General features: G+C 44.5%; 3 protein-coding genes across 3 annotated transcripts in view; 1 reads left to right on the forward strand and 2 right to left on the reverse strand.

Annotated features, from left to right (window-relative positions):
* Positions 1-927: 927 nt before the first annotated feature.
* Positions 928-7,666, reverse strand: dennd6b (DENN/MADD domain containing 6B). Its single transcript, XM_030719922.1, has 20 exons — positions 7,459-7,666; positions 6,475-6,513; positions 6,337-6,379; positions 6,147-6,256; positions 5,992-6,072; positions 5,689-5,794; positions 5,522-5,601; positions 5,382-5,444; positions 5,223-5,278; positions 5,018-5,140; positions 4,837-4,932; positions 4,610-4,704; positions 4,357-4,422; positions 4,216-4,280; positions 4,058-4,147; positions 3,898-3,951; positions 3,713-3,822; positions 3,531-3,633; positions 3,382-3,456; positions 928-1,388 (listed from the first exon to the last, which is right to left on the reverse strand). Exons 1-20 carry the CDS (start codon positions 7,603-7,605, stop codon positions 1,257-1,259), a joined length of 1,734 nt encoding a protein of 577 aa, XP_030575782.1. The 5' UTR covers positions 7,606-7,666; the 3' UTR covers positions 928-1,256.
* A 1,248-nt stretch (positions 7,667-8,914) lies between these two features.
* On the forward strand, positions 8,915-20,036 carry lta4h (leukotriene A4 hydrolase). Its single transcript, XM_030719921.1, is given in 20 exon segments — positions 8,915-8,948; positions 8,951-9,144; positions 10,191-10,321; positions 10,403-10,523; positions 11,093-11,161; positions 11,456-11,560; positions 11,652-11,704; positions 11,789-11,861; positions 16,474-16,614; positions 16,707-16,730; positions 16,825-16,895; positions 18,009-18,120; positions 18,224-18,368; positions 18,446-18,549; positions 18,728-18,798; positions 18,886-18,940; positions 19,021-19,116; positions 19,192-19,274; positions 19,363-19,467; positions 19,695-20,036. Coding segments are annotated over 20 exon segments (1,926 nt in total). The 3' UTR covers positions 19,834-20,036.
* A 2,147-nt stretch (positions 20,037-22,183) lies between these two features.
* Positions 22,184-24,611, reverse strand: part of mical3b (microtubule associated monooxygenase, calponin and LIM domain containing 3b) — a 31,634-nt gene continuing 29,206 nt past the window's right edge. The window contains exons 32-36 of the mRNA XM_030719800.1: positions 24,509-24,602; positions 24,379-24,429; positions 24,200-24,299; positions 24,049-24,122; positions 22,184-23,881 (exon numbers count right to left, since the gene is read on the reverse strand). Coding sequence (XP_030575660.1) covers positions 23,697-23,881; positions 24,049-24,122; positions 24,200-24,299; positions 24,379-24,429; positions 24,509-24,602 — 504 coding nt within the window. The 3' untranslated portion in view covers positions 22,184-23,696. The remainder of the gene's footprint in view (positions 23,882-24,048; positions 24,123-24,199; positions 24,300-24,378; positions 24,430-24,508; positions 24,603-24,611) is intronic.

The following is a 24,611-nucleotide window of genomic DNA, read 5'->3' on the forward strand; positions in this document are numbered from 1 at the left end:
TTTTAGCTTTAAAATCTGTTAAATATTTGAAGACCCAAATGAAACAAACAGATGATGCACACAGGTAACTTTCTGTAGGGCCTCCCACAGGAAGTGTTTTTTCACTGACCTCTGATTGGCTCTGGTCTGAAAACATGAAGTTCAGGTGAAGCTGTGATGCACTGTGCTCAGGTAAACCGTCTCAAACTGTATATTAATGATGGAATGAAAGAAAAGGACCAATCAGAGGCGATAACGTTGGTTTCTGAGGTACAGTGAACCGCACTGTGAGAATGTCTGCAGTTACAGGTGGTGAAGCTGGTGGAGAGTTTTTGCTTTTATGATTAAAGTTTTATTCAAATAGCCAGAGGGTGAAAATAAGCATCAGCCTGGAGCTTCACGTGAGGGTTCGATTTAATTTTACATCTTTTCTGAGACTTCGCCCACAGATGAGCTGGTAAGAGGTTCTTCCGTCCTGGTTTTAGCTCCTCAGGATCTCAACCCACTTGACAGGAGGAGAAATGGCCTCCACAGTCACATCTGTACACGTCCCCTCCTCATCTGGAAACGCTGCCTTCAGGGTCAGAAATATGCAGATTCTCTCCAGCAGCTTAACAAAGATGTTTGCCCCAAATTTTAGGCTCAAGCCTCATTTTCACTTCCATGTTCAGCGGTGAGTGGATGTGGAGTCTTCATTATTTGCATATAAAACATAAAGAAAAAAGAATCACAGGTTTCCTCATTGGGATCTGAAGAAAACCTGAAGGAGAAGCACTGAAGAGGCTCAGCATGAAGCACAAAAGAGCCTGAAAAAAAGCAGGGCTGTGAGGAAGTGCATCACAGGAAGTGATACATATGTATATATGTTTTATAGTTTGGCACAAAGACTCAAACATGTTAAATCCAGGAGGAGACGATTAGAATAAAATGAACATGAATAAAACAGGCAGCAGGAAGTGGTCAGGCTTTAATTTCAAACTAAATGTTTACAGACAAACAGGAAATGGAGCGTAATTCTTAGTGTTACATTCAGTGTGTGGAGACAATAGAAAAATACGACTTCTGTGAGTGTTCAGCCAGCCTGATTCTACCATCAGAGAAACTACAACATCAGAGAAGCAGCAGCAGCAGCTCGATGGTCCAACAGATAATAAAGTTTAAATATTCCAGGAAAAAACATTTTCAGGGTGAAAGTTAAAGTTTGGAGCTGATGTTAGTGTCGTGGTGGAGCGTGAAGCTGCTGATGTTCGAAACTCTGCTGACGAACAGAAAAGTTGTCACGCCGAGGTGCCGGTGCCAAGGACGCTCTGCAGGTCATTGGGCAGCGAGCTAATGATGGAGGTAATGAAAGAGTCGAGTTTGTCCAGCACGCCGTCTCTGACCTGCAGCTGCTGACGCCGAGCTTTAATCTGAAAAACCACACACACACTTCCTGCTGTCAGAAATGGTTTCAACAGGAAACCAACAAAGAAAAATTAAACAAGAGGCTGCAGGCTGCGGCGTCACTTTAAATGTTCAGCCCCTCCCGGGATAAACCCGGATAATTATTGCAGCTTCATTTTCACACAGGGGTTCATACTTTTTTCTAGGCTCAAATTCAAGCACTTTCAATGTTCATTTAAGACTTTCCAGCACATTAACACTGTGATACATTTTCATACAAATACAAACTCAAAATTATGTCACATTTTTTTAATCATATTAAAAAGATGGTATTATGCAGTAAGTCACTTGACAGAAAACAACAACTACTGATAGTTAATTCTGGAAACTTTATTCTCCAGATTGTGAGCAAATCCGGTTTAAAACAGCTCTTATGTTGCTGCCACGGTGTAACTCCATCTAACGCAGTAACCTGAACTATCCATCAAAGTAACCAATCACAGAGTCCGCCCAAATGGTGAAAAGTTAGTTTTTTCACAGGCGTAAAATTCCTCATGAGAGCGTGAACCTGCAGCAGCGTGCACAGCAGACACTCATGTGCGCTGCGTTTCTTTGTGTGTGCGCCTGCTGAGTTCTACACACACGAGTTGTTGAATTTCCTCGTGAGAAATGAAAACCTGCACTCGCGGAATCACATTATTTGCATGGATTATTTTTTTTTCTTGCGTGTGACTTTTGACCTGAATATAATTCCATACTCATCTTATCCATAATTGGAATTTGCAGTTTTCCAGCCAACACTCAAAACGGTGACTCTCTGTCTTTGGGGGAGGGGCGGGGTCACATGCAGACCGACAGGTCGCAGGCAGACGTGCAGCCCAGGTGGAGAAATTTTCATTTTAGACTTTCCGACTCATTTTCTTTCTCTGTCTCATAAGCGAACTATTCAATCAGAGAGTTATTTTTTTATTTAAAAAAAAAAAAAAAAAAGAGGTTAAAATTTCAAACTTTGAGCTCTTATCTTTTAAAGACTGATGTTTTGGGTATTTTGGCCTTTATTTGATAGTGTAGCCATGAAGAGTAGACAGGCCAGAGGAGAGAGCAGCAAAGGGCTGCGGGTAGACTCAAACCCAGGCCGCTGCGTTTCAGCAGTAAGACGTATGGTCGCCTTCAACGAAACATCCTTTTCTCCAACTTTGTCCAAGATGATTAAAATGTATTACCCTGAAGTAATTCTTCTTTTTATCTCAAACTATTTCAACATTTTATCACCAACATGATGGTTTACCACAGATGATCTCAGTGTCAGCGAATGCATCGGTGTAATAATAACTAATGATTAAAAGCAGAGTGCTGTATAAACAGAGTGAAACAAGGTGAATGAAAAAGAAAAACTCAGTGCATCATGGGAACCCCCCAGCAGCCTACAGCAGAATAAGGGAGAAAATTAGAGGTCATCCAGGCCTTAATGTCTTTAAGACATTCCTGCAGTTTAACTCATTGATGTGCGTCATCTGGCTTCATTGATAGATAAAGCTGAGCATCATCTGCATAACAATGAAAATTGATGCAGTGCTTTCTAATAATACTGCCTAAGGGAAGCATGTATAATGTAAACAGAATTGGTCCTAGCACAGAACCCTGTGGAACTCCATAATTAACCTTAGTGTGTGAAGAAGACTCCCCATTTACATGAACAAATTGGAGTCTATGAGATAAATATGATTCAAACCACTGCAGTGCAGTACCTTTAATACCTATAGTATGCTCTAATCTCTGTAATAAAATGTTATGGTCAACAGTATCAAAGCTGCACTGAGGTCCAACAGGACAAGCACAGAGATGAGTCCACTGTCAGAGGCTGTAAGAAGATCATTGGTAACCTTCACTACAAATTATCCTCTTATTTGGGATGCCAACGTGTCAGTGAACGTGTCCTCAGCCTGCTCCTGTTCTCACACACACACACACACACTCTCTGAATTTCCTCTCGCTAACAAACTTCCTGTTTGAACTCACCAGCTTCTCCCTGAGCTTCAGAATCAGATCTACGACCTCCACCTCAGACTTGTCTTTTGTCCATCCCAGCAGGTCCTGTGGAGGACACACCTGGATTAGAGGCTACACAGCTGGCTGACAATCCAGCTGTTGGCACTCAGATAACTCACCGCATCACAGATGACCTCCAGGTGCAGACTCTCCAGCTTCTGCATCATTTCTCGATGGCGCTGACGATACCAGCCATCAAAATTTGGAGACCTGAAGAACTTCCTGAGGCAGAAACAGGAAGTAGAAACTCAAAGACAGGAAGACAGGAAAGACCTGGGCCACTCCCATCTGTGAGGCTTACCTGTACAGTCCTATCCAATCACCTCTGAGCAAAGAGGTGAGCTGTGGGCCTGTGTGATCCAGTGTGGACAGGAACTCATCCTGACTGAAGGGACGGATCTGAGGCGGCGTCTGAACAGAAACACAGGGAACATGTAACACATGGCACTCCTGTGACCTCATTACCACGTCTCACTTCGTGCTTACCTTCCAGGGTGTCACGGATCTCTGCAGGGGCATCAGGCTCGCCATGTAGCGCTCCTGTCAGACAACACACAGGGCTTACTAAGAGCTGCTCTGTGATTGGACAAGTCATTATAATGTCATTATAGCGGGGGAGCTGTGAGCTGATTGGCCAGTTCCTCACCAGCGGGATGATGAAACTCTGTGTGAGCTCCAACAGGTGTCGCCTCAGGATGGCGCTCTGCACTTCTGATGGACGCTTTCTCTGGATCCCCTGCGAGCAAAGAGCCTATTAGTGAGGCTCTGTGTTGCCTGTGCAGGTGTGATCAGGTGTATGCTCACCTTCAGCAGCCTCTTGATGAGGATCTTGTCTTTGTGTAGAAACGTCTTGTAGGCCGTGTAGATTCCTGCCAACACAAAACATTCAGTGTGACAAACATCCACCTGAGCTCAGGTACAAACACGCTGTCGTTGCCAGCTTACCTGGCTTGGTGTCGAGGGTTTTCAGTTTAGAAAGTTTTTTCACCTTCACCTGCTTTGGTAAATCACCTGGAAGACATCAGAGACAGGACGCAGGTAAGTCAGCTATAGACACCGTCATCCATCATGTACCTGCGTAAAAGCGTGAAACACACGGCTCATGTCTGACGGCCGCAAGGCATCACATGGACAGGAAGCAGCGTTTTGTCAGTGCTCAGAGTGAGCATGTAGGAAGAGGAAGAGGAGTGTGGCTTACCTGCCATCTTGACCTCTCCCAGCCGGACGATATGAGGCCAGCTCTGGAACGTCTTAATGAAAAATGGGTTGGTGACACCCAGCATGACATTCGGCCTTACCAAAAGAGAAAAAGGAGAAGCAGGTGATCACATGTGCAGTCTGAAATATTTGTCTTTATTGCTTTTCCTAAACGTACTCCTGAAATGTACTACAGGTGTGTTTCCACTCCAGGTGAGCGTGACTCACGGTGCCTGCGTCCTGGTGGTGTACTCCCTGAACTCGCTGTCGTGGATGGTGAAATAAGGTCGGAAGTCGCAGCAGAACTTCAGAGGGCTGATGGAGCTGTGGACACACACAGCTATTACCATGGTAGCAACAGCAACACCGCGCTGGCGGGGGCTCATTTAACACGTGGCCACTCAGTTACCTGATGAGAGCCAGCACAGTTTCCGAGGAAATGGTGGGAGACGGCGCCATGATGACTAGGGGCTCCCCAAGCAAGGTGAGTTCCCAGAGCATCTGCAGGTGGATCAGAATGGACTGGAAACACCTGAGCAGGACACAGGTGAGACTGAGACCGACCAATCAGTGAGCACATCTGAGAAAGCAAGAACAGCTTAATGAGCACTGACTTAAAGAGATCCAGCTCGTGGATGGTGGGCAGCAGGGTCGGCGCTGGCAGCAGGTTCTGCGCACAGACAGGAAAAAAACTTTATTAAACAGCAAGAAGAAGAACAAAGATTAAAGGAAAAATTTTATTAACAAGGTTAAAGCAGCAGAGAGGTTCTCACCTCCTTAGCCGTCTGTCTGATCGGACTTCCTCCAGGTTTGTCTGATTTAGAAGGAATCCTCACCTGAAACATCAGACCCATACACCTGTAAATCACACCCTTCCTCCTCAGCTGTAAAGCCACGCCATCTCCTTCCTCACCTGTAAAATGATGCCCATCACAGGCAGGTTGAGGGTCTGTCCAGGTACAGGTAAAGGCCATTGGTCAATCTCATTACAAACTGCAAAGACAAGCGGAGGAAAAACAATGAAGGAACATTCTGAAATCTGATTGGCTTCTGGTTATGATGCAAGCATGACATCATCACCTGCTTCGAGGCAGGGCTCGTGCTTCTCGAAGAACTCAGGAGCGATGAGCTGCAGCAGCGAATGGAACAGGTGAGTGTACGGCAACCTGGACACCAGCACCAGGGACTGAAAGAGGGTCACATGACCATCGGCATCATAACCATGTGATGATGAAATCCATTAAGGGATAACATTTTGCTCTGTGAGCAAGTGATAACAAATGAATACAGGTGAGTAAGCTGAAGAGTACAGGTAAGAACACGAAAGTCTCCACATATGACCAGGACAGCACAGGTGATAACAAGTGTGTGCAGGTGACTGACCTTCTGGAAGTAGCCCCTCTTCACGGAGACGTCTTTCACCTGTCTAAAATAGACGTAACCGAAGAAATGCGCCGTTTCTCTCTGAGGGACAGAAGACAGATGTTAAATACCTGAGTGGGCGGAGCAAGTGACCAATCAGGGGTCAGGTGAGTCACCTGCAGTGTCACGGGAGCGTCGCGATTGTACAGGTCGTCTCTGTGCCTTGATGCACGGCGGCCGACCGACTGACGGAAGCGGAAGCTGAACTGAGTGTCCCCGAGGCATCCTGGGAAAACACACAGAGCCCACATGACCTCTGACCTCCAGCGTCTGACAGATGCAGCATTAATCAGCATCTCAGCTTACCTGAGTACGAGTCAGGGAAGGACAGGTAGCAGATGCTGGTTTTCTGTCAACAGGAAACAGAATCAGTGAAAGTGTAATCAACAACACTGATTAGTAATCAATAAGCTGATTGGTGATCAATAAACTGAACGTACTTACCTCTTTCTCTGTCAGCTTCACATCCTGAGGATAAACCAGCTGAAACAGGGGAAAACTCCATTCAAAATTCTGATGGTTTTACGTTTTTCAGCTGATAAACTGAGAATTTGACTTTAGAGGCCAATCAGCTCCTGATCAGGTGACGCTTAATCAGCTCACAGGTAATCCAGTAACACACCGTTTATTACCCACAATCCTCTGATGAGCAGCCACACAAAACACACATGATAGAGCACAAACAGCAGGGAGGATCATTTCATACATATTCCACACTGCGAAAGTTTAATACACACAAATCTCACTTCACCTCAAAGGTTCTGTATAGTGTGAATTACTTATTTTTATTCTTCTTATTTATATATTTGTACTACTTACTATCGGATGCAGGTACAAAATACATTTCACTGTGCATTGTACTGTGTATAATTGTGCATGTGAATCTGCCTAAACCTGACTTGGAGGCCTGAGTGCAGCAGTCTTAAGTTTTATAAACGGGGTTTGGCGCATTTCGGCCAACACAGCTACCTGAGTCCTATCACCAAACTCCATTCAAAATCCTGATTATTTTACTCTTCCTGCCTTACACAGAGTCTTAAACACACCTGGTCATCACCACCACCTGTCCTCTAAATAACACATTTACCGGCATCACGGCATTTACCGTATTTACACCCACAAGACAGTTAAGAAAAGGTGAGTTCTTAGGGGTCAGATTGTAACCTGACGGAGGTTAATGATGACGAAGTGAAGAGGTGATCCTCAGCAGGTTTTCAGTCTAGTCTAGTGTTTACCTGTTCAGGTACGTGTGTCTACCGGTGAGATAAGAAAGAGTTATGGGTTTTTTGAATGGAGTTTGGTTGACTGATGAGCTGCGGGGATTCTGTTTTGGGGCTTTAATAATCGAACCCTCGCAGTTTTCAGCGGCTCCTCTGATCAATCAACACATCAACCACTAGCCATGCTAGCGATGCTAAGCTACCGTACCTCGAGGGCTTGCCCGAGCTCCAGGTCGAACGTAACGACGCAGGCGCACTCCAGCCAGGAGGAGAAGCGAGGCCACGGGCCGCGGCTGTCCGCGCGCCCCGCCGCCTCCTCGTGTCGGGGAGAATCGGGACTGTCAAACGGGTTCATGACGACCGGATTAAAGCGGCTGCAGCTCCGGGGACCATCATCCGAGCCTCCATCACAATCAGCGGACAGAGAGACGGGAGACAACGCGCCCCCTGCTGGACAGGAGACAGAGGAGAGATAGAGTCCTCTGTTGGAGACCCGCGGAACTACAAGCTTCTTTTAGCTGCTCCCTTTAGGGCAGTGATTCTCAAATCCAGGCCTCGTGGCCCGGTGTCCTGCAGGTTTTAGATGTGTCTCTGCATCAACAGACCTGAGTCAAATATAGAAGTCATTAGCAGGACTCTGGAGAACTTGACTGCAGACTGAGGAGGTAATTCAGCCATTTGATTCAGGTGTGTTGGATCAGGGACACATCTAAAACCTGCAGGACACCAGGCCACGAGGCCTGGATTTGAGAACCACTGCTTTAGGGCGTCATCTGCATCCATCAACCTCCTCCCCACTGTCACTACAGATGACATCATGGTTAAATATCATAAACATCATAGTTTACAGAGACTCCTGCCTGTCCATCTGCACTGCAAACCATAAGGGGATCAGAGCAGATCCCTGATGTAATGCCACTCCCACCTTCAACCCATCTGTCACTCCTACCGCACACCTCCCCACTGTCCTCATACATGTCCTGCTCCACCGTCACATCCTTCTCTGTACCACAGTTCCTCTCTAAGCAGCCAATCATCTGCTTTCTGTAGATCTACAAAGACACGATGAAGCTCTGTCTGACCTTTTCTAACTTCTCCATCAAAACCCTCAAAGCAAACATCACATCTGTAGTGCTGTTTCTCAGCATGAAGCCATCCTGCTGCTCACTGATCATCACCTCTCTTCTTCACCTAGCAACAACAACTCCTTCCCAGATCTTCATGCTGTGGCTTTTTGACAGTCTGGTTATAAAGTCCATTGTCCTCTCTCCTAGACACCTTCATACCTCCACAGGTATGTCATCCTCTTCATAGCTTTCCTCACTTCCTCCTGCCTGATCCTCTGCACTTCCTGTTTCACTGTCCCCCTCTCTCATTTTCTACATTCATACATTCAAAGTATATTATAGATTATTTATTTATATGTTACCCTCCCAGCTCAGTTCTTCTGCTACAACAATAACCGATGAGCAGCTGAAAGCTGAATAATAAAGTTCAGAATAATGAAGATAGTGGAGTCTGATCTGTCTGAATTAGTTTATACCGAGTCCTCTGAAACAACAAAAGTGAAAAAAAAACATGAACTTCATATTATTTAGGTTTCCTGTTTCGAAATAAAAGCTTCCCCCCTTGTGTCTGGACTTTTATTGTGAAAGGAGGCTCGGATGCTTGCGCAGCGTGTTCCGGTAGATAACCGGTCGTGTGTGGTCGGTCCTTCAGTCTCTCCGCTGTAACCGGACGGATCATCATGTCGGACCCGTGCTCCTTCTCCTCGTTCGCTAGGTGCGTCACCAAACACCTGAACCTGCACCTGCATCTGGACTTCGAGAGGCACGTGATCAGAGGGAGAGTGGCGCTGACCGTGGAGGTGCTGGAGGACCGCTTCTCTACGCTGGTAACGTCACCGGACCCGGGACGGTTAGCCTCGATCTAACGGTCCCTCGTGTGCTCGCCAGAGTCCGGCTAAAAACCGCTGAATTTACGGCGGGTGTGTGTTCAGTGGCAGGCAGGAGGGTTTTAACGGGCCCGTTACGGGCCAGGTTCCTCAGATGTTCCTCTGTGATCCGGCTTAGTGCAGATGTTCAGGTGTCCCCTTATGGTCAACTTTAAGCTCAGGGAGCATAGATGCAGCTGTTTTTAAACGAAATTTGGTGGAAATGTTATTACACAGTAATTAAAACTGTTCGTCAGCCACATTTGAATAAACTGACTTTAATGTTCATGAAAGCTTTGAATGTGGAACTTTAAATCCGGGAGTTTGAAGCCGAACCTTTGATAGTTTTATTTTTGATTTAATTTAAATGAACACAGTGTGACGTGCTGCAGCGTTCAGTGGCTGCTTTATTCAAACAAACGTTTACAAAGGGTGAAACAGGCGTGTGAATTTGCAGGTTAAATTCTTTATTCTGCAGAGGTCTGTTCAGTTTACTGTCTGGTTATTTTTATGCTTCATTACCTCACCTGTGGATATCATCAGATTTGTAAATATTTTTAAAGCATAAAAAACTTTTCTGGCTGGACTTTGGTGTGACACAAGTTAGGCTGAAGTCTAATAAAATAGGTGTGTCCACCTGAGCTCAGAGTTTTGCAGGTGCTCAGCAGAGCAGAATTTCACTTTCTAATTTCACAGGTTATTTAATTTACTTTTAAACATAAAAGTTTAAATTTGATTCTGCAGCTGCAGGAAGGTCACCTGTAAAAAGGTGGATGCAACATTAACCCACACCTGTTCATAAAGGTCTTCTTTGTGTTTATAGATGAGTAGCTACAGAAGTTAAATCAGATGTTTTTTGAATGCTGTGACGTGTCTCAGCTTTAGGACAGACTCTGTTAAGGTAGACTTTGTTCAGGTAGGGCAGGTTGGAGTAGACAGGTGAATTTTTATCAGCAGGTTCAGGTGCTGACACAGCAGCTCAATAATGGCGGTTTCCTGTGTCGCAGACTCTGGACAGCAGTAACCTGAGCGTGGTGTCCGTGACAGCCAATGGGCAGCCGGCACGCTTCAGTCTGGGCCCCAAACACAGCTTCAAGGGGGCACCGTTGGACATCACACTGCCCTTTGACCTCTCGAGGTGACACCGTCCTCCTTTCTCATGGCCTGTTCTCATGGCCTCTCTTTTCAAAATAAAATTTAACCTCTGTTGTCCAATCAGAGGGCAGCATGTGATTGTGGAGGTTACCTATGAGACGTCTCCATCAGCGTCAGCGCTGCAGTGGCTCACACCTGAGCAGACGGCCGGGAAGGAGAAGCCCTACCTGTTCAGCCAGTGTCAGGTGAGCTGTTTACCCTCACCTGAGCCCCACCCGCCAGCTCGGTGTTTAACACAAAGCCACATTCACTGACAATTCGTACAAATAGAGATCCGTGGCTGAAGTTTGATTTTAAACAGAAATCATTTTACCCGCTCATTGACCTTGAATTGGATAAGTGAATGAAGACGGATGGACTGTAAAAGAAAAAACAATAATATTTAAAGTGCAAAAATTAATCAAAACAATAAAAATTTAGATGATGCAGTTTATTTGTGAAGATTTAAAAGGTCAAAACATTTAAAAACTGAATTTTACTGTAAACGTATTTTCTGCTGGTTTAAACCTGAAACGCTCCTCTTCATATGAAAATATAATTCCACTTCCTGTTTGTTTGTTTTTCTTTCAATTGTTGAAACTTTGTGAAACCTCAACCATGAGCTTCCTTCCTCTTCTTGTTTTTGACCTGCTTCTCGTTTAAAGCCTCAGTGTGCTGCTCCTCTGCCCACCATCAGCAGAATGTCCCCTGTACAGACTACCCCTGAACACAACACGCTGTTAAGGGTCATTTTGCCCTGTTTTCTCTCTTACAGGCTCATCACTGCAGGAGCATGATCCCCTGTCAGGACACCCCGTCCATCAAGCACACCTACTACGCCAAGGTAAATGCACCTGTCTACGTAATTAATATACTCTAAAAAAAACCAAAAAAACTCCCAGTCAGCCTGTGTAGCATCACCTCAATCTTTGGAGCCTGACATCTGCCTCTCAGGTGCGTACATGTGTGTGTGTTTGCTCACGTGTCTTCTGAGATCGATGTGTGCATGTGTGTATTTGTGTGTGTTTACCTGTCCCTGAGGTGTGTGTGTGTGTGTGTGTGTGTGTGTGTGTGTGTGTGTGTGTGTGTGTGTGTGTGTGTGTGTGTGTGTGTGTGTGTGTGTATGGCTGTCCCTCAGGTGTCTGTCCCTAAGGACTTGGTGGCGGTGATGAGTGCGGTGAGAGACGGACAGGAAGTCGATCCGCAGGACAGCGGTCGGATCATCTACAGGTTCAGGCAGACGGTAGGCGGAGTCTCCTTTTTCTCCTATTTACCTGACATCATTGTCACCAGGCCTCAGATGTGAATGTCCTCTGTTTGACCTCTGACCTCAGGTGCCCATGCCTTCCTACCTGATAGCCATTGTGGCTGGAGCTCTGGAGAGCAGGTACCAACTGTCTCACCTGTTCTCTGATGTCACAGCACAACCTTCAGCAGGTTACCTTAGTTCTGTACTCTGATTGGTTGGCAGGGAGATCGGGCCGAGGTCCAGAGTCTGGTCGGAGAAAGAGTTTGTGGACAAAGCAGCGTTTGAGTTCTCCATGGTGAGTTGGCGAGGCCCCTGTGGGGAACCGCAGACACACTGAGGGCACACTAAAGAGGACAGACCACGCACAGAACATGCGGAACATGGCGAACACATAGAACATTTGTCGGGTTGTAAATTTTGAAGGATTTGCAGAATTTCTTCAGGCCAAAAATTTCCAAATCTTGGATTTAATTGTGTCTAATATAAAAAAAAAACTGATATTTTAAATGTGCTTACTTTGATCAAGGTTAAAAGATTTAGTTTCCCTGTTATGAAACTTGACACTTCATTTCTTGGCAGCCTTTCCTGCTCCTTGTAATCTTCCCAGATCATCCATCATCACTACAGTTTCTTGTTGACAGGTCTGCAGCTGGGAGCAATTAATAATTTTTATCATCAGTAGTACCTTTATTTACCAGGAAGTCCCATTGAAGTTGCAATCTCTTTTACAAGAGAGACATGACCAAGTTAGCAGCCATATAAACTCAAAAACATCTCAAAATACTACAGATACAACATAAAATATCAACAAATACACAATATAAAATACCCATAGTATGAAACATTGAATGGCTTTTCAGAAGAAACATCCACAAGCCTCCTTCACTGCATTCCTTATTATGCATTTAAATTCACTGGTAGATAGAGGCATGGTTAAATTGAGGTCTTTCTGTATATGAGACCATGTCCAAGGTGCACAGTAAGTAAATGCTGTTTTCCCCAGACCTGTCAAAAAGCAGTCATTTAGAGGAGTGTGGCTGGTATCTACTGGTACTAGGACAGAGAAGGGTACAGAGGTAAACTGAAGTTTACATAAAATGGCTTTATAGAGGAAAATATACCAGAGCTGTTTTCTTTGAATGGGGCCAACCCACCAAATCACAAAGGATGCAGTGGTGAGTCAGAGACTTTGCATTCATAATAAAACAGAGATACATGGTACACTGAATCAATACTCTTTAGAACTGAAGAGGTAGCAGTGTATCACCATAATCAGTTACAGGCACAAACGGAGCGGCCACAAGTTTTTTCTTAGAATAAGCAAAAAAGATTTATTTCTGAAGTCAAAGCCAAAAAACAGTAGAAGTCTTTCTGAAAGTGCTGTAACTAAGTTTAAGGATCTAATTCCTTCATTGTTATGCTCTTCAGTGCCATGTGCCAACACAGTGCAGAGCAGCTACCTAAACTCTGCTCCCAGTGAGGTCGATTATCTCGTCAATAGTTTTACATCCTCACTGCGTATAACTTTGGATACTGTGGCTCCTCTGAAAAGGAAAGCTTCAAATCAGAAGTGCCTGACTCCGTGGTATAATTCACAAACGCACAGCTTAAAGCAGATAACCCGAAAGCTGGAGAGGGAATGGCGTCTCACTAAATTAGAAGATGCTCATTTAGCCTGGAAAAAGAGTTTGTTGCTCTATAAAAAAGCCCTCCGTAAAGCTAGGACATCTTACTATTCATCATTAATTGAAGAAAATAAGAACAACCCCAGGTTTCTTTTCAGCACTGTAGCCAGGCTGACAAAGAGTCAGAGCTCTGTAGAGCCGAGTATTCCTTTCACGTTAACTAGTAGTGACTTCATGGATTTCTTTACAAATAAAATTTTAGACATTCGAGAAAAAATTATTCATAACCATCTCAAAGATTATTCTTCATGTTCGGCTGCTTTCAGCACTGCTGGTATTTGTTTAGACTCTTTGGCTCCAGTTGATCTTTCAGAGTTAACTTCAATAGTTACTTCCTCCAAACCAGCAACATGTTTGTTAGATCCCATTCCTACTAGACTGTTCAAAGAAGTCTTTCCAATTATTGATGCTTCAATCTTAAAAATGATCAATCAGTCTTTATTAGTTGGCTGTGTACCACAGACCTTCAAGGTGGCTGTAATTAAACCTCTGCTTAAAAAGCCATCACTTGACCCAGCTGTCTTAGCTAATTATAGGCCAATCTCCAACCTTCCTTTTCTCTCAAAGACTCTTGAAAGAGTAGTTGTAAAACAGCTAACTGATCATCTGCAGAGGAACGGTTTATTTGAAGAGTTTCAGTCAGGTTTCAGAATTCATCACAGTACAGAAACAGCATTAGTGAAGGTTACAAATGATCTTCTTAGAGCCTCTGACAGTGGACTCATCTCTGTTCTTGTCCTGTTGGACCTCAGTGCAGCTTTTGATACTGTTGACCATAACATTTTATTACAGAGATTAGAGCTTGCTATAGGTATTAAAGGTACTGCACTGCAGTGGTTTGAATCATATTTATCTCATAGACTCCAATTTGTTCATGTAAATGGGGAGTCTTCTTCAGACAGTAAGGTTAATTATGGAGTTCCACAGGGTTCTGTGCTAGGACCAATTCTATTTACATTATACATGCTTCCCTTAGGCAGTATTATTAGAAAGCACTGCATCAATTTTCATTGTTATGCAGATGATACTCAGCTTTACCTATCAATGAAGCCAGATGACACACATCAATTAATTAAACTGCAGGAATGTCTTAAAGACATTAAGGCCTGGATGACCTCTAATTTCCTGCTTCTAAATTCAGATAAAACTGAAATTCTTGTTCTCGGCCCCACAAATCTTAGAAACATGGTGTCTAACCAGATACTTACTCTGGATGGCATTACTTTGGCCTCCAGTAACACTGTGAGAAATCTTGGAGTCATTTTTGACCAGGATATGTCCTTCAATGCACATATTAAACAAATATGTAGGACCGCTTTTTTGCATTTGCGCAATATTTCTAAAATTAGAAACATCCTTTCTCAGAGTGATGCTGAAAAGCTCATTCATGCATTTATTACTTCTAGGCTGGATTATTGTAATTCATTATTATCAGGCTGTCCTAAAAGCTTTCTGAAAAGCCTTCAGCTGATCCAAAATGCTGCAGCTAGAGTACTGACAGGGACTAGAAAGAGAGAGCATATTTCTCCCATATTGGCTTCTCTTCATTGGCTCCCTGTTAAATCTAGAATAGAATTTAAAATTCTTCTCCTCACCTACAAGGTCTTGAATAATCAGGCACCATCTTATCTCAAAGACCTCATAGTACCATATCACCCCAACAGAGCACTTCGCTCTCAGACTGCTGGCTTACTTGTGGTTCCTAGGATACTTAAGAGTAGAATGGGAGGCAGAGCCTTCAGCTTTCAGGCCCCTCTTCTGTGGAACCAGCTCCCAGCTTGGATTCAGGAGACAGACACCCTCTCTATTTTTAAGATTAGGCTTAAAACTTTCCTTTATGATCAAGCTTATAGTTAGGGCTGGATCAGGTGACCCTGAACCATCCCTTAGTTATGCTGCTATAGGCCTAGGCTGCTGGGGGGTTCACATAATGCACTGTTTCTCATTCACCTTATTTACTTTGTTTATACTCCACTCTGCATTTAATCATTAATTGATATTAATCTCTGGCTCTCTTCCACAGCATGTCTTTTCTCTCCCCTCAGCCCAACCGGTCGCGGCAGATGACTGCCCCTCCCTGAGCCTGGTTCTGCTGGAGGTTTCTTCCTGTTAAAAGGGAGTTTTTCCTTTCCACTGTCGCCAAGTGCTGCTCATAGGGGGTCGTTTTGACTGTTGGGTTTTCTCTGTATTATTGTAGGGTCTTTACCCACAATACAAAGCGCCTTGAGGCGACAGTTTGTTGTGATTTGGCGCTATATAAATAAAATTGAATTGAATTGAATTGAATTGAATTGAATTGAATTGAATTGAATTGAATTGAATTGAATTGAATTGAATCTTCACTTTGAGCTAATAAGATTTACAGTGTTTGCATTAAAGAGAAGCTTGTCATCTGTCCATATACCCAAATACTTGTAGGCATGTACCCTTTTAATGTTTTTGCTATCAGATGCAACAATGCTAAGATCATCAAGCCCCTGTGATCAAGCTTTTGAGAACACCATAAATTTGTTTTCTGAACATTTAAAACTAATTTTACTGTTGCTATTTTTATGACTTAGGGCAGTTTGTGCTGCCAAAACCATCCATAAATGTCATTAATTAGGTATGTACGAGGTGCCTTTACATTCTACAAATCACAGCCCATAAAAGTGCCAAAATGAGCCATAAAGCTGTCAGCGCTAACCATTAGCACAAGTCATAAGATCATAAAACAAAAGGTGTACAGGCACAAAGTATAGAGTGTCAAGTCCAGTAGATATGATGATGATACTTTATTGATCACACAATGGGGAAATTACAGTTAACAGAACACCATCCAAGAAGACAGACAGAACAAACATGGGGAGATTGGTGAACTGTGGCCATGCTGCCCCCCCTTCTGGAGGCGCTGCCATTAAAAAGACAGAAACAATAGTGAAAACATATAGGGATGAGTGAGGAAAAAATCATCTCATACTTTGTATACATACGCACATACGCAGAATAAGGTTACAAAAACCTCTGCGACAGAGCAGAAGCATATAGCATGGGAGCACTAGGGTGGGGAGGGATGGAAAGGGTAAGCTAGTGATAAGCTAGTGTAAAGTACAGGGCCTTCAGAGTATATGGGTCATTCCAGGGTATATATGACTAGTAAACCCCCCCAACACATACAAAACATGTAGACCATACAGAACATGGAGAACATGGATGAATGTTCGAGTGTTCCTCATCTTTCAGACCGAGGCCATGCTGAAGACCGCTGAGGATCTGGCTGGACCGTATGTTTGGGGTCAGTACGACATCCTGGTTCTCCCTCCATCATTCCCCTATGGTGGCATGGAGAACCCGTGTCTGACCTTTGCCACGCCCACTCTGCTGGTACGTACGCATATGCGTGCAGTCGGGTTATTGATGACCTGCCAGTGTCACGTGACTGTTGATTCTGATCAGCTGTTTTCTGTCTGTTCCAGGCTGGAGACAGATCTCTGTCTAATGTGAGTACAAGGCTCCACCCACCGCACCATGTGATTGTACGTGTTGCATTACAATATTACACATTCCATAACCGTCTATGACTGTGCCGTTCAGGTGATCGCCCACGAGATCTCTCACAGCTGGACCGGAAACCTGGTGACCAACAAGACCTGGGAGCACTTCTGGTAAACAATCAGACGAAAGGGTAGAGCTCAGCTCGAGGGCCTCAGGTGTAGGCGGTGCTCACAGGCGTGTAGCGGGGAGAGAACCCATGGACACCTAGAACATAAAATCTTTAAATTGGTTCTCAAACATGCTCTGAGCCGGCATAAAGAGGCAGAAACATTTGCTCAGGTGTGCCATCCAGACACTGCTGTTTGCGGTGGTTCTTTAGCATAAATGTGTGGAATGCATTCTGGACAATGGCAATGGAACAGACGGGTTCTTTGAAACAGGATCCACTGATAGTGGGGTTAGTTTACCTGGAAAGACCCTTTTTGAGTTCAGGGTTCAAGTTCACAAAGACACAAACACTTGACAGAAGCCACTATTTGAGGCTCAGGTGATCTGAGAGTCAGGTACACCTGAGAACGACAGTGTGTCTTTAAAAACTGACCCCTGTGGCACGCCATACCTCCACAGAGACACAAAGACAACCACGTTAAAGATGCCCACCCCACTGCGAGGATGATCAGCCTGAGCTCTAACCATTTTCTCAGAAACCGTTAAAAACACGACCTCGGTCAGTTTAAGAGAAAACTGTAGGTATAAGAATGATGGTCTGCGTCTCCACTGGCTATTAGCTGAAACTGTCCCCACTGCTGATACGATATCTCGCTGAGATCATCCTTCTGATAAGCCGTTAAAAATGTTTGATGTACTTTAGTTTTCATGAGGAACATCAGGAGGCTGAACAAACAGCATGATGGACAAATTAAACATTAGTTGTGCAAAGTGGGCGGGTCCTGAATTTAACCTTTCAGAATTTTAAGGCGGCAACTGAAGCGACTGCCAATGAAAGCACAGGTTGCTGATGACTGATATGATCCATGATTGTCATGGACCTCTCAGCTACAAAGAGATCCATGGCAAGCTAGTCATCTTCTATGTGGGCGGGGCTTCAGTAAGATGTCACACTCAGTCAAACAGGTGCCATATGGTTCGGAAGTATTCAGAAAGTGATCCCTGGACTTCCTGCGTCCCAACCGCCGTCCACATCAAACCTCAACACCTGACAGGTTTTGTGTTGAAACAGGAAACAGACGTGTGTTTGACCGTCAGCATGTTTGTACCTTCAGGCTGAACGAGGGTCACACGGTCTACCTGGAGAGGATGATCGGCAGGTGTTTGGAGAGCGAACAGTTCAGACAATTCAAAGCCATCGGGGGCTGGAAGGAACTGCAGGACTCGGTGAGAACCAGAATCTCATCCAGCTTTACCCGTCTTACATTGTCATCACAATCTGACGTCAGGCACCTTTTTCTTCCACTCATCTGTGCTCATCATCCCTCAGGTGAACACCTTTGGAGCCAACAACCCTCTGACTAACCTGGTGCCCAGCCTGCAGGACGTCAACCCTGACGAAGCCTTCTCCTCTGTGCCCTACGAGAAGGGCTTTGCTCTCCTGTACCACCTGGAGGAGCTGCTGGGAGGGCCAGGTAACTCATGTACACACCTGCACACTCACCTGGTTACCGCTCAGTCGCTAACACCCCTGTTGGTTTGTCTCCCTCAGAGGTGTTCATGGGCTTTGTGAAGTCGTATATCCAGCGATTTGCCTACAGCAGTGTCACCACAGACGAGTGGAAGAACTACCTGTTCACATACTTCAAAGACAAGGTGAGGAACACCTGGACACTCAGGTGATATCACAGCAAGAGCAGGAAAGGAACATCAACATAGCAGGGAGAAATAATCAGTATTTACAGATTGATCAGTCAAAATCTCCTAGTATGACAGACAGGTGAGTTCAAAGGTCAGTGTGGGGTGTTCATATGTTGACATTCTTGTGGCTCAGGTGGACATCCTGAACAAGGTGGATTGGAACGCCTGGATGTTCACACCTGGAATGCCTCCTGTCAAACCTCAGTAAGTGGAACCTGTCGGACCTCCATATGGTCTCTGAGTCCTTAAATATGGCTGATTCCTTTGTCCTGATTGGCTGTTGTGTTTCAGATATGATACCACGCTGGCAGATGCCTGCATTGCTCTGAGTCAGAGGTGGCTCCAGGTAACACCTGCACCTGGCATGGTTTCATTTAGGGTGAATTTATGTTCCGGTTCAAACCTCCATCCCCTGTCCCCCTTCAGGCCAAAGACCAGGACCTGAACAGCTTCAAGGAGTCCGACGTGAAGTCTCTTTCATCCCACCAGGTCATCGAGTTCCTGTCGCTGCTGCTGCACGAGGTACCACACATCATCTCACCACAGTCCAGTTCATCTCATCACAATCCAGTTCAACTCACCTGTTTCTTTCTTCAGGATCCACTCCCGCTGACTCATGTGAAGAAGATGCAGGAGGTGTATGATCTCAATACCTGTATGAATGCAGAGATCCGCTTCAGGTGAGTCCTTCAGCAGATCTAAAGGTGACTTTCATTTCAAACCCTTGCCCCCTTTAAGAATCTTGCTGAGTGGCTGTTCTCTCTCCAGGTGGCTGAGGCTGTGCGTCAGGTCCAGGTGGGAGGAAGCAGTCCCCATGGCGCTGAAAATGGCAACCGAGCAGGGGAGGATGAAGTTCACACGACCGCTTTTCAGGTATTTACACTCTACCTGAGTTTGCTTCATTTAACCGTCAGTCCACTGTGTTTCCCCAGACCAATACTCATCACTTAGCTTCGTATTTATTTTTACTGTCTGTCAATGAAGCCATTTCTCTGTGTTTCTATTACTTCTGCTGTATATTTACTGCATTTCTACTGTTTCTCAAGTGTTTCCACTGTGCTTCTGTTGTTTTGATCATCATGGCTATGCTTGTTCTTCAGGGAGGTGTTTAACTTTAAGAAGTTTGGTGATGAAGCTGTTCGAGTGTTTCTGGCTCATCGAACAGAGATGCACCCGGTCACCTCGGGACTCGTCTCCAAGGACTTGAAGGTGGACAGCAGCAATGCCGCCAGTCAGTAACAGCAGAAACCAGCCCAGAACCAGTCAGAGACCAGTGTGAAACCAAACCAGAATCAGCACCAAAGCAGTATTTTATCACAGCTGTAGCTTCTTAATGTTTGTCCCTGATTAAAGTTTTCATTAAATCCTTCATTTTTTTTTTTTGCTATCGTCTGCAGCAGGAAAACAAGCCGATTTTATAAAGAAATAAACTCTGAGCTGAGCTGTTGGTTCTTCTTGTTTATTCAGTCCTCAGCTGATGTCACAGAGAAGTCCTGATTGGATGATATTTCAGGCTTGGTTTAACTCAACATCAAACCAGTTATTCTCCACCTCAGTTTGAAATCATAGTTTCATTTGACGCGCACAGAGGGAACATATTATTTGCTTTGAATGTATAACTGGATAGACTTTATAGCTAAATTAGCTGGCAGTGCTCCACATCATAGCTGCACACCTGAAAAGCTGAAGAAAAATTAGTTTGTAGAAGTCTTAGATTAGAGATAGATTAGATTAAACTTTATTAATCCCTTTGGGAGGGTTCTGTCAGGGAAATTAAAGTCTTAAAAGTGATGAACTTAGAAGACCCTTGAAATGTTTTATGCGCTGTTCCTTCTAATTACAGGTTATGCTTTTAAAGTCTAATATTTATTTTTAATCACATGAGCAGAAAAATGCTGTGATTTTATTATTTCAGGTAAGCATAAAAAACATCTTAAATACTTTACATCAGGGGCGTTCGGGTGGCTCAGTGGAAGAGTGGGCAACCATATAAGCCATGAGGTGAAGTGCAGTCAGCGCAGGTTCGAGTCCCAACCTGTCACTCTTTGCTGCGTTTCCTCCAGACTTCCTGTCACTCTCCACCATCAATAAAGCCACTGTGGCCAAAAAACCCCTTTAAAATCAGATCTTTAATCTTGCATAAATATGGGGAATGATTCCTTTTTTGAGTAGAGTGTACCTCACACTCCTATCTGTGTCACGCTGTGACAGCTTCGAGCATCAGGGCACACAGAACAACCTGAGTCTCTGTGACCTGTGAATGTGGGAGCAAACAGAACCAGAACATCTCACCAGAATGTTACTGGATGATGAGAATCATGACTGCAGACTGCAGCACATGTACTCAAAAGAAATCAGTAACCTGGACTTCTACCTTTAACTTTATCTGCAAACTAGTTCATTGTAATGAAAAATAATCATGAACTCAAGTTTAAATATTTCATTGAAAACTCTGAAACAATGTGTGATGATTACTTTGTGTACTTACAATTCGGAAATGTCCTGACTTTGTTTACTCGTCTCACACTGACTGGTGTAAAAATGAGCTAAACCTTCTTAACAACAGGACCATCTGGTAACATCACATTACTGACTGCACCGTACGGCTTTGAACTCTTCAGTCAGTGAAAATCGCCATCAGCTGAATCAGTGACGGCTATAATGTTTGTAACTCTACAGTGAAACTCGTTTGTGTCGCACATGAACTCACAGAAGGTTTCAGGGTTGCTGCAGGAACCTCAGACTTTACCTAACATGACTGAAGAAACAGTTTGAGGAAGAACACATCAGTCTCAGAGGATGACAACATCCAGAGTTCAGATCCTGCAGTTCACTTCCTCTTTCAGTCGGATCATTAACGGGACAGAGTTTCACCATCTGTCGGTTAGTGTGACCCAACAGGAAAGGTTACATAAACATTCAACCGGACAAAAAAGAGAACACCAACGAGAGACCGCAGACACACAAACTGCTTGAAGCAACACAAAGTGTTTTAAATCTTCTAAAATGGCTGAAATCTTAGACAAACTGAAATGTCCGACTTGGACTTGAATCTTCAGAAACAGCTCCAAACGCTCTCAGAGGGTTCCAGTTGGTCTGCTTTTGCAGATTTCAGGATGTTCAGGAAAACAAAATAGCTTCAATCTTCTGAAACATTTTCAGACTGTTTCAAACCCACAAAGGCATCAAAGATCCAGAAACTGTCAGGGTTAGAGAAGCTCACACATCTGGTTATAAGAACAGATGTTTGTTCCTGATGGCTAAGCAGCACATTTAGAGGCTGTACAGACTGCGGCCTGCTCAACCACATCACCTGCAGGCCAGGCTGACTCTGAGGTACCTCACTGATCCAGAGCAACATTATTTTTACTCTGAAGGTCCCACAGCTTTTCTCTCAGTGTTAATCCATCAGAAGAAACCTCAGAGCTGAAGAACACTCGTGGTTTACGTTAAACAGCCAAACATTACGGACCTCTTCAGTATCTGATGGAGGAACTGTTTGTGGATCTTATCAAAGGAGCTGAATATGAATTTATGAAATAATGTTATAAAATGAGCTGAACTGAAGCGTGTAGAAAATGAGACAGAATGACAGAAATGAGTCATTTATTTCACAGCACAGAGTCAGAGTTACATTAATAACCATCATCATGCTGCATGGACACGTTATGGATCAGGTGGCAGACATGGGGGGGGGGGTAAGGCACACAGGTGATCTGATGGCACAATCAATCAATATGATAAACATGAAAGTAAGTCACATGACTGAGAACTGAAGCTGGATTCTGTGTGCACTATTCAAGAGAACCAAATGTTCCTTCCGGTTATTATCAGATCTTTATTGATTATTATTTTTTCTGTTATTATTAAGAAAGTCTTTGTTTCAAAAACCACCACAGCTCCATGAACACCATTAAACTCTGTGCACTGAAATGTTTAAGTAATTTTAATGATTGTTAGTGTTACTGCCAAAACCTTAGCAGAGGTTAGGCCCCCTGCAGGGTCAGGCCCTCCACTGGGTCAGGTCCAAGGAGGATCAGGCCCCTGCAGGGTCAAGTCCCCGCAGGGTCAGGCCTGCAAGCTTTTTAATGACCTGTTTTAAAATGTTTTAATATAATTTTTTTTTTATCTTTACGAGACATTTAAAGGACATTTCTCTTCTGTGGAAGTGGTTCAGAACTGCATGAGAGCTGGCTTCCATATAAAGTTTGATCATTAGGTTTTGGATGCACAGACAATCTGACCCATTCTGCTCATTAGCAGCTTAAAGTTTTTATTCTTAGAATACCATAAAGCAGCTTTGCATGATCAACAGTTCAAAATAACCCTTCTTTATCTTAAACTGGACTTCAGTTTATCCTGTCTATCATAGCTCCTCCCCCTTTAACAAGGCATGGATCTGACCGAAGAATAGGGACTGTGCAGGAAACAGGACAAGGCCCTCAGAGATCAAAGGAGTCACCCCCTGTTGGTCACTAGAAAGAATGCAGTTTTAAGGTAGTTTATCACTGAAAGCCACCTTCCTTTGTAGCCTGAGCTGTCTTCTTGTCTCCCTCCCTTGCATCTTCATTTAAATGAGCTTATTTTCAGCACCAGCATCTTACTGGCTAGCTGGCATGTTAGCGTTCATTGAAGCATATTGAGTATAAACATGTCAGCGTTACAGAGTATATCTAATACAAGCTGTTATCATTTTTTTCCTCATTCTGCTGGGAGTACATGAATGCAGTATCATCAGATCTGATTGGAGGATTCAGACCACCTGGACTCTGTTGGGCTTCTAATGGATTTTATTCATTGGCTGCTCTGATGACTTTAACCTCTGAGGAAATATTGGAAGCCAGCTGATTTCACAGCAGGACTTCCTGTTTCTGCTCTCTGGTTGTTTTATGAACTTGACGATTTTAAAAGGTTAATAAATGAATTCAGCTGACAGCATCTTTTTCTTTTCACCTGCATCAAACCAAAGTTTCCTCACACCTGACTGGTCAACAGAAACTCGACAGTTCCCAGTTCCAAACATGCTGTCTCTGTCTGGTGGGTTTAAAGAGTCCAGCTTCTGCTCCTCAGTCTTACAGGTAGGACAGGAAGTCAGACCAGCTTCAGGTCCAGGTGAGTCCCAGTTCTCCAGACAGCATGACCTGCTCCAAGTCTTGGTCTTCCTCTCGCTCCTTCAGTCTCTGCTCCTCCAGCAGGGACACCAGAGAGTCTCTCTGCTCCACCACCTCCAACATCTCCTCCAGGATCAGCCGCTCCTCAGCCAGCTGCTCCTCATCCTTCAGGTGGTCTGCGCACACACGCACGCACACACACACACACACACACACACACACACACACACACACACACACACACACACACACACACACACACACACACACACACACACACACGTGATCGTTACACACAGAAATACACAGGTGAGCGGGTGAGCTCTGATCATCTGTGTATTACCATCCACAGCCATCCTCTCTCTGAGCTCCTGCTGCAGGCGACTCTGCCTGTCCTCCAGCTCCAGCTCCCGAGCACTGAAACACAGAACCAGCACCATCACACCTTAGGAACCTGCTACTACTGGGTCAGAAGTCAAAGGTCACATACTCACAAGATCATGAGCTCAGCCTCATATCGAACCAGAGTGTTCTTCTGATGGACCAGCTGGAACCACTGCTGCATCAGAGCTGGATTATCCAGCTTCCCCAGCCCTGCACAGAAAACTGGGATCAGTACTGCAGCACACCTGGTGTATAGGTACTCTACAGGTAAGAGAACAGGTGCACTGACCTCCCAGGTGAAGCTCCATGTCTGCACTTTGGCTGGATTCTCCCCAGTAATCTAACACAAACACAAGCACAGGTGGATTCAGGTAGAACCAAGTAGGTTCAGGTGTTCCTTTGGCCTGTACATTCAGTACCTGCTTCTCCTCTCAGAGCTTTCTCTACCATCACTCCTCTCTCCTCCAGCTGTCTCTGTTTCTCCTCCACCTGCTGCAGCTGCCTCTGGATCATCTGAGATAC

This window comes from Archocentrus centrarchus, chromosome 23, assembly GCF_007364275.1.
Source record: "Archocentrus centrarchus isolate MPI-CPG fArcCen1 chromosome 23, fArcCen1, whole genome shotgun sequence".
In the NCBI taxonomy this organism is placed as follows: domain Eukaryota; kingdom Metazoa; phylum Chordata; class Actinopteri; order Cichliformes; family Cichlidae; genus Archocentrus; species Archocentrus centrarchus.

Bases quoted from the DNA above. Each gene is read 5' to 3' on its own strand.
- dennd6b (XM_030719922.1), bottom strand. From the start codon at position 7,605: ATGAACCCGTTTGACAGTCCCGATTCTCCCCGACACGAGGAGGCGGCG. The intron at 6,380-6,474 runs GTAAGTACGTTC...TCCTGTTGACAG, and splicing joins TGAAGCTGACAGAGAAAGAG to AAAACCAGCATCTGCTACCT. The intron at 3,634-3,712 runs GTAAGCCTCACA...TTTCTGCCTCAG, and splicing joins GATTGGATAGGACTGTACAG to GAAGTTCTTCAGGTCTCCAA.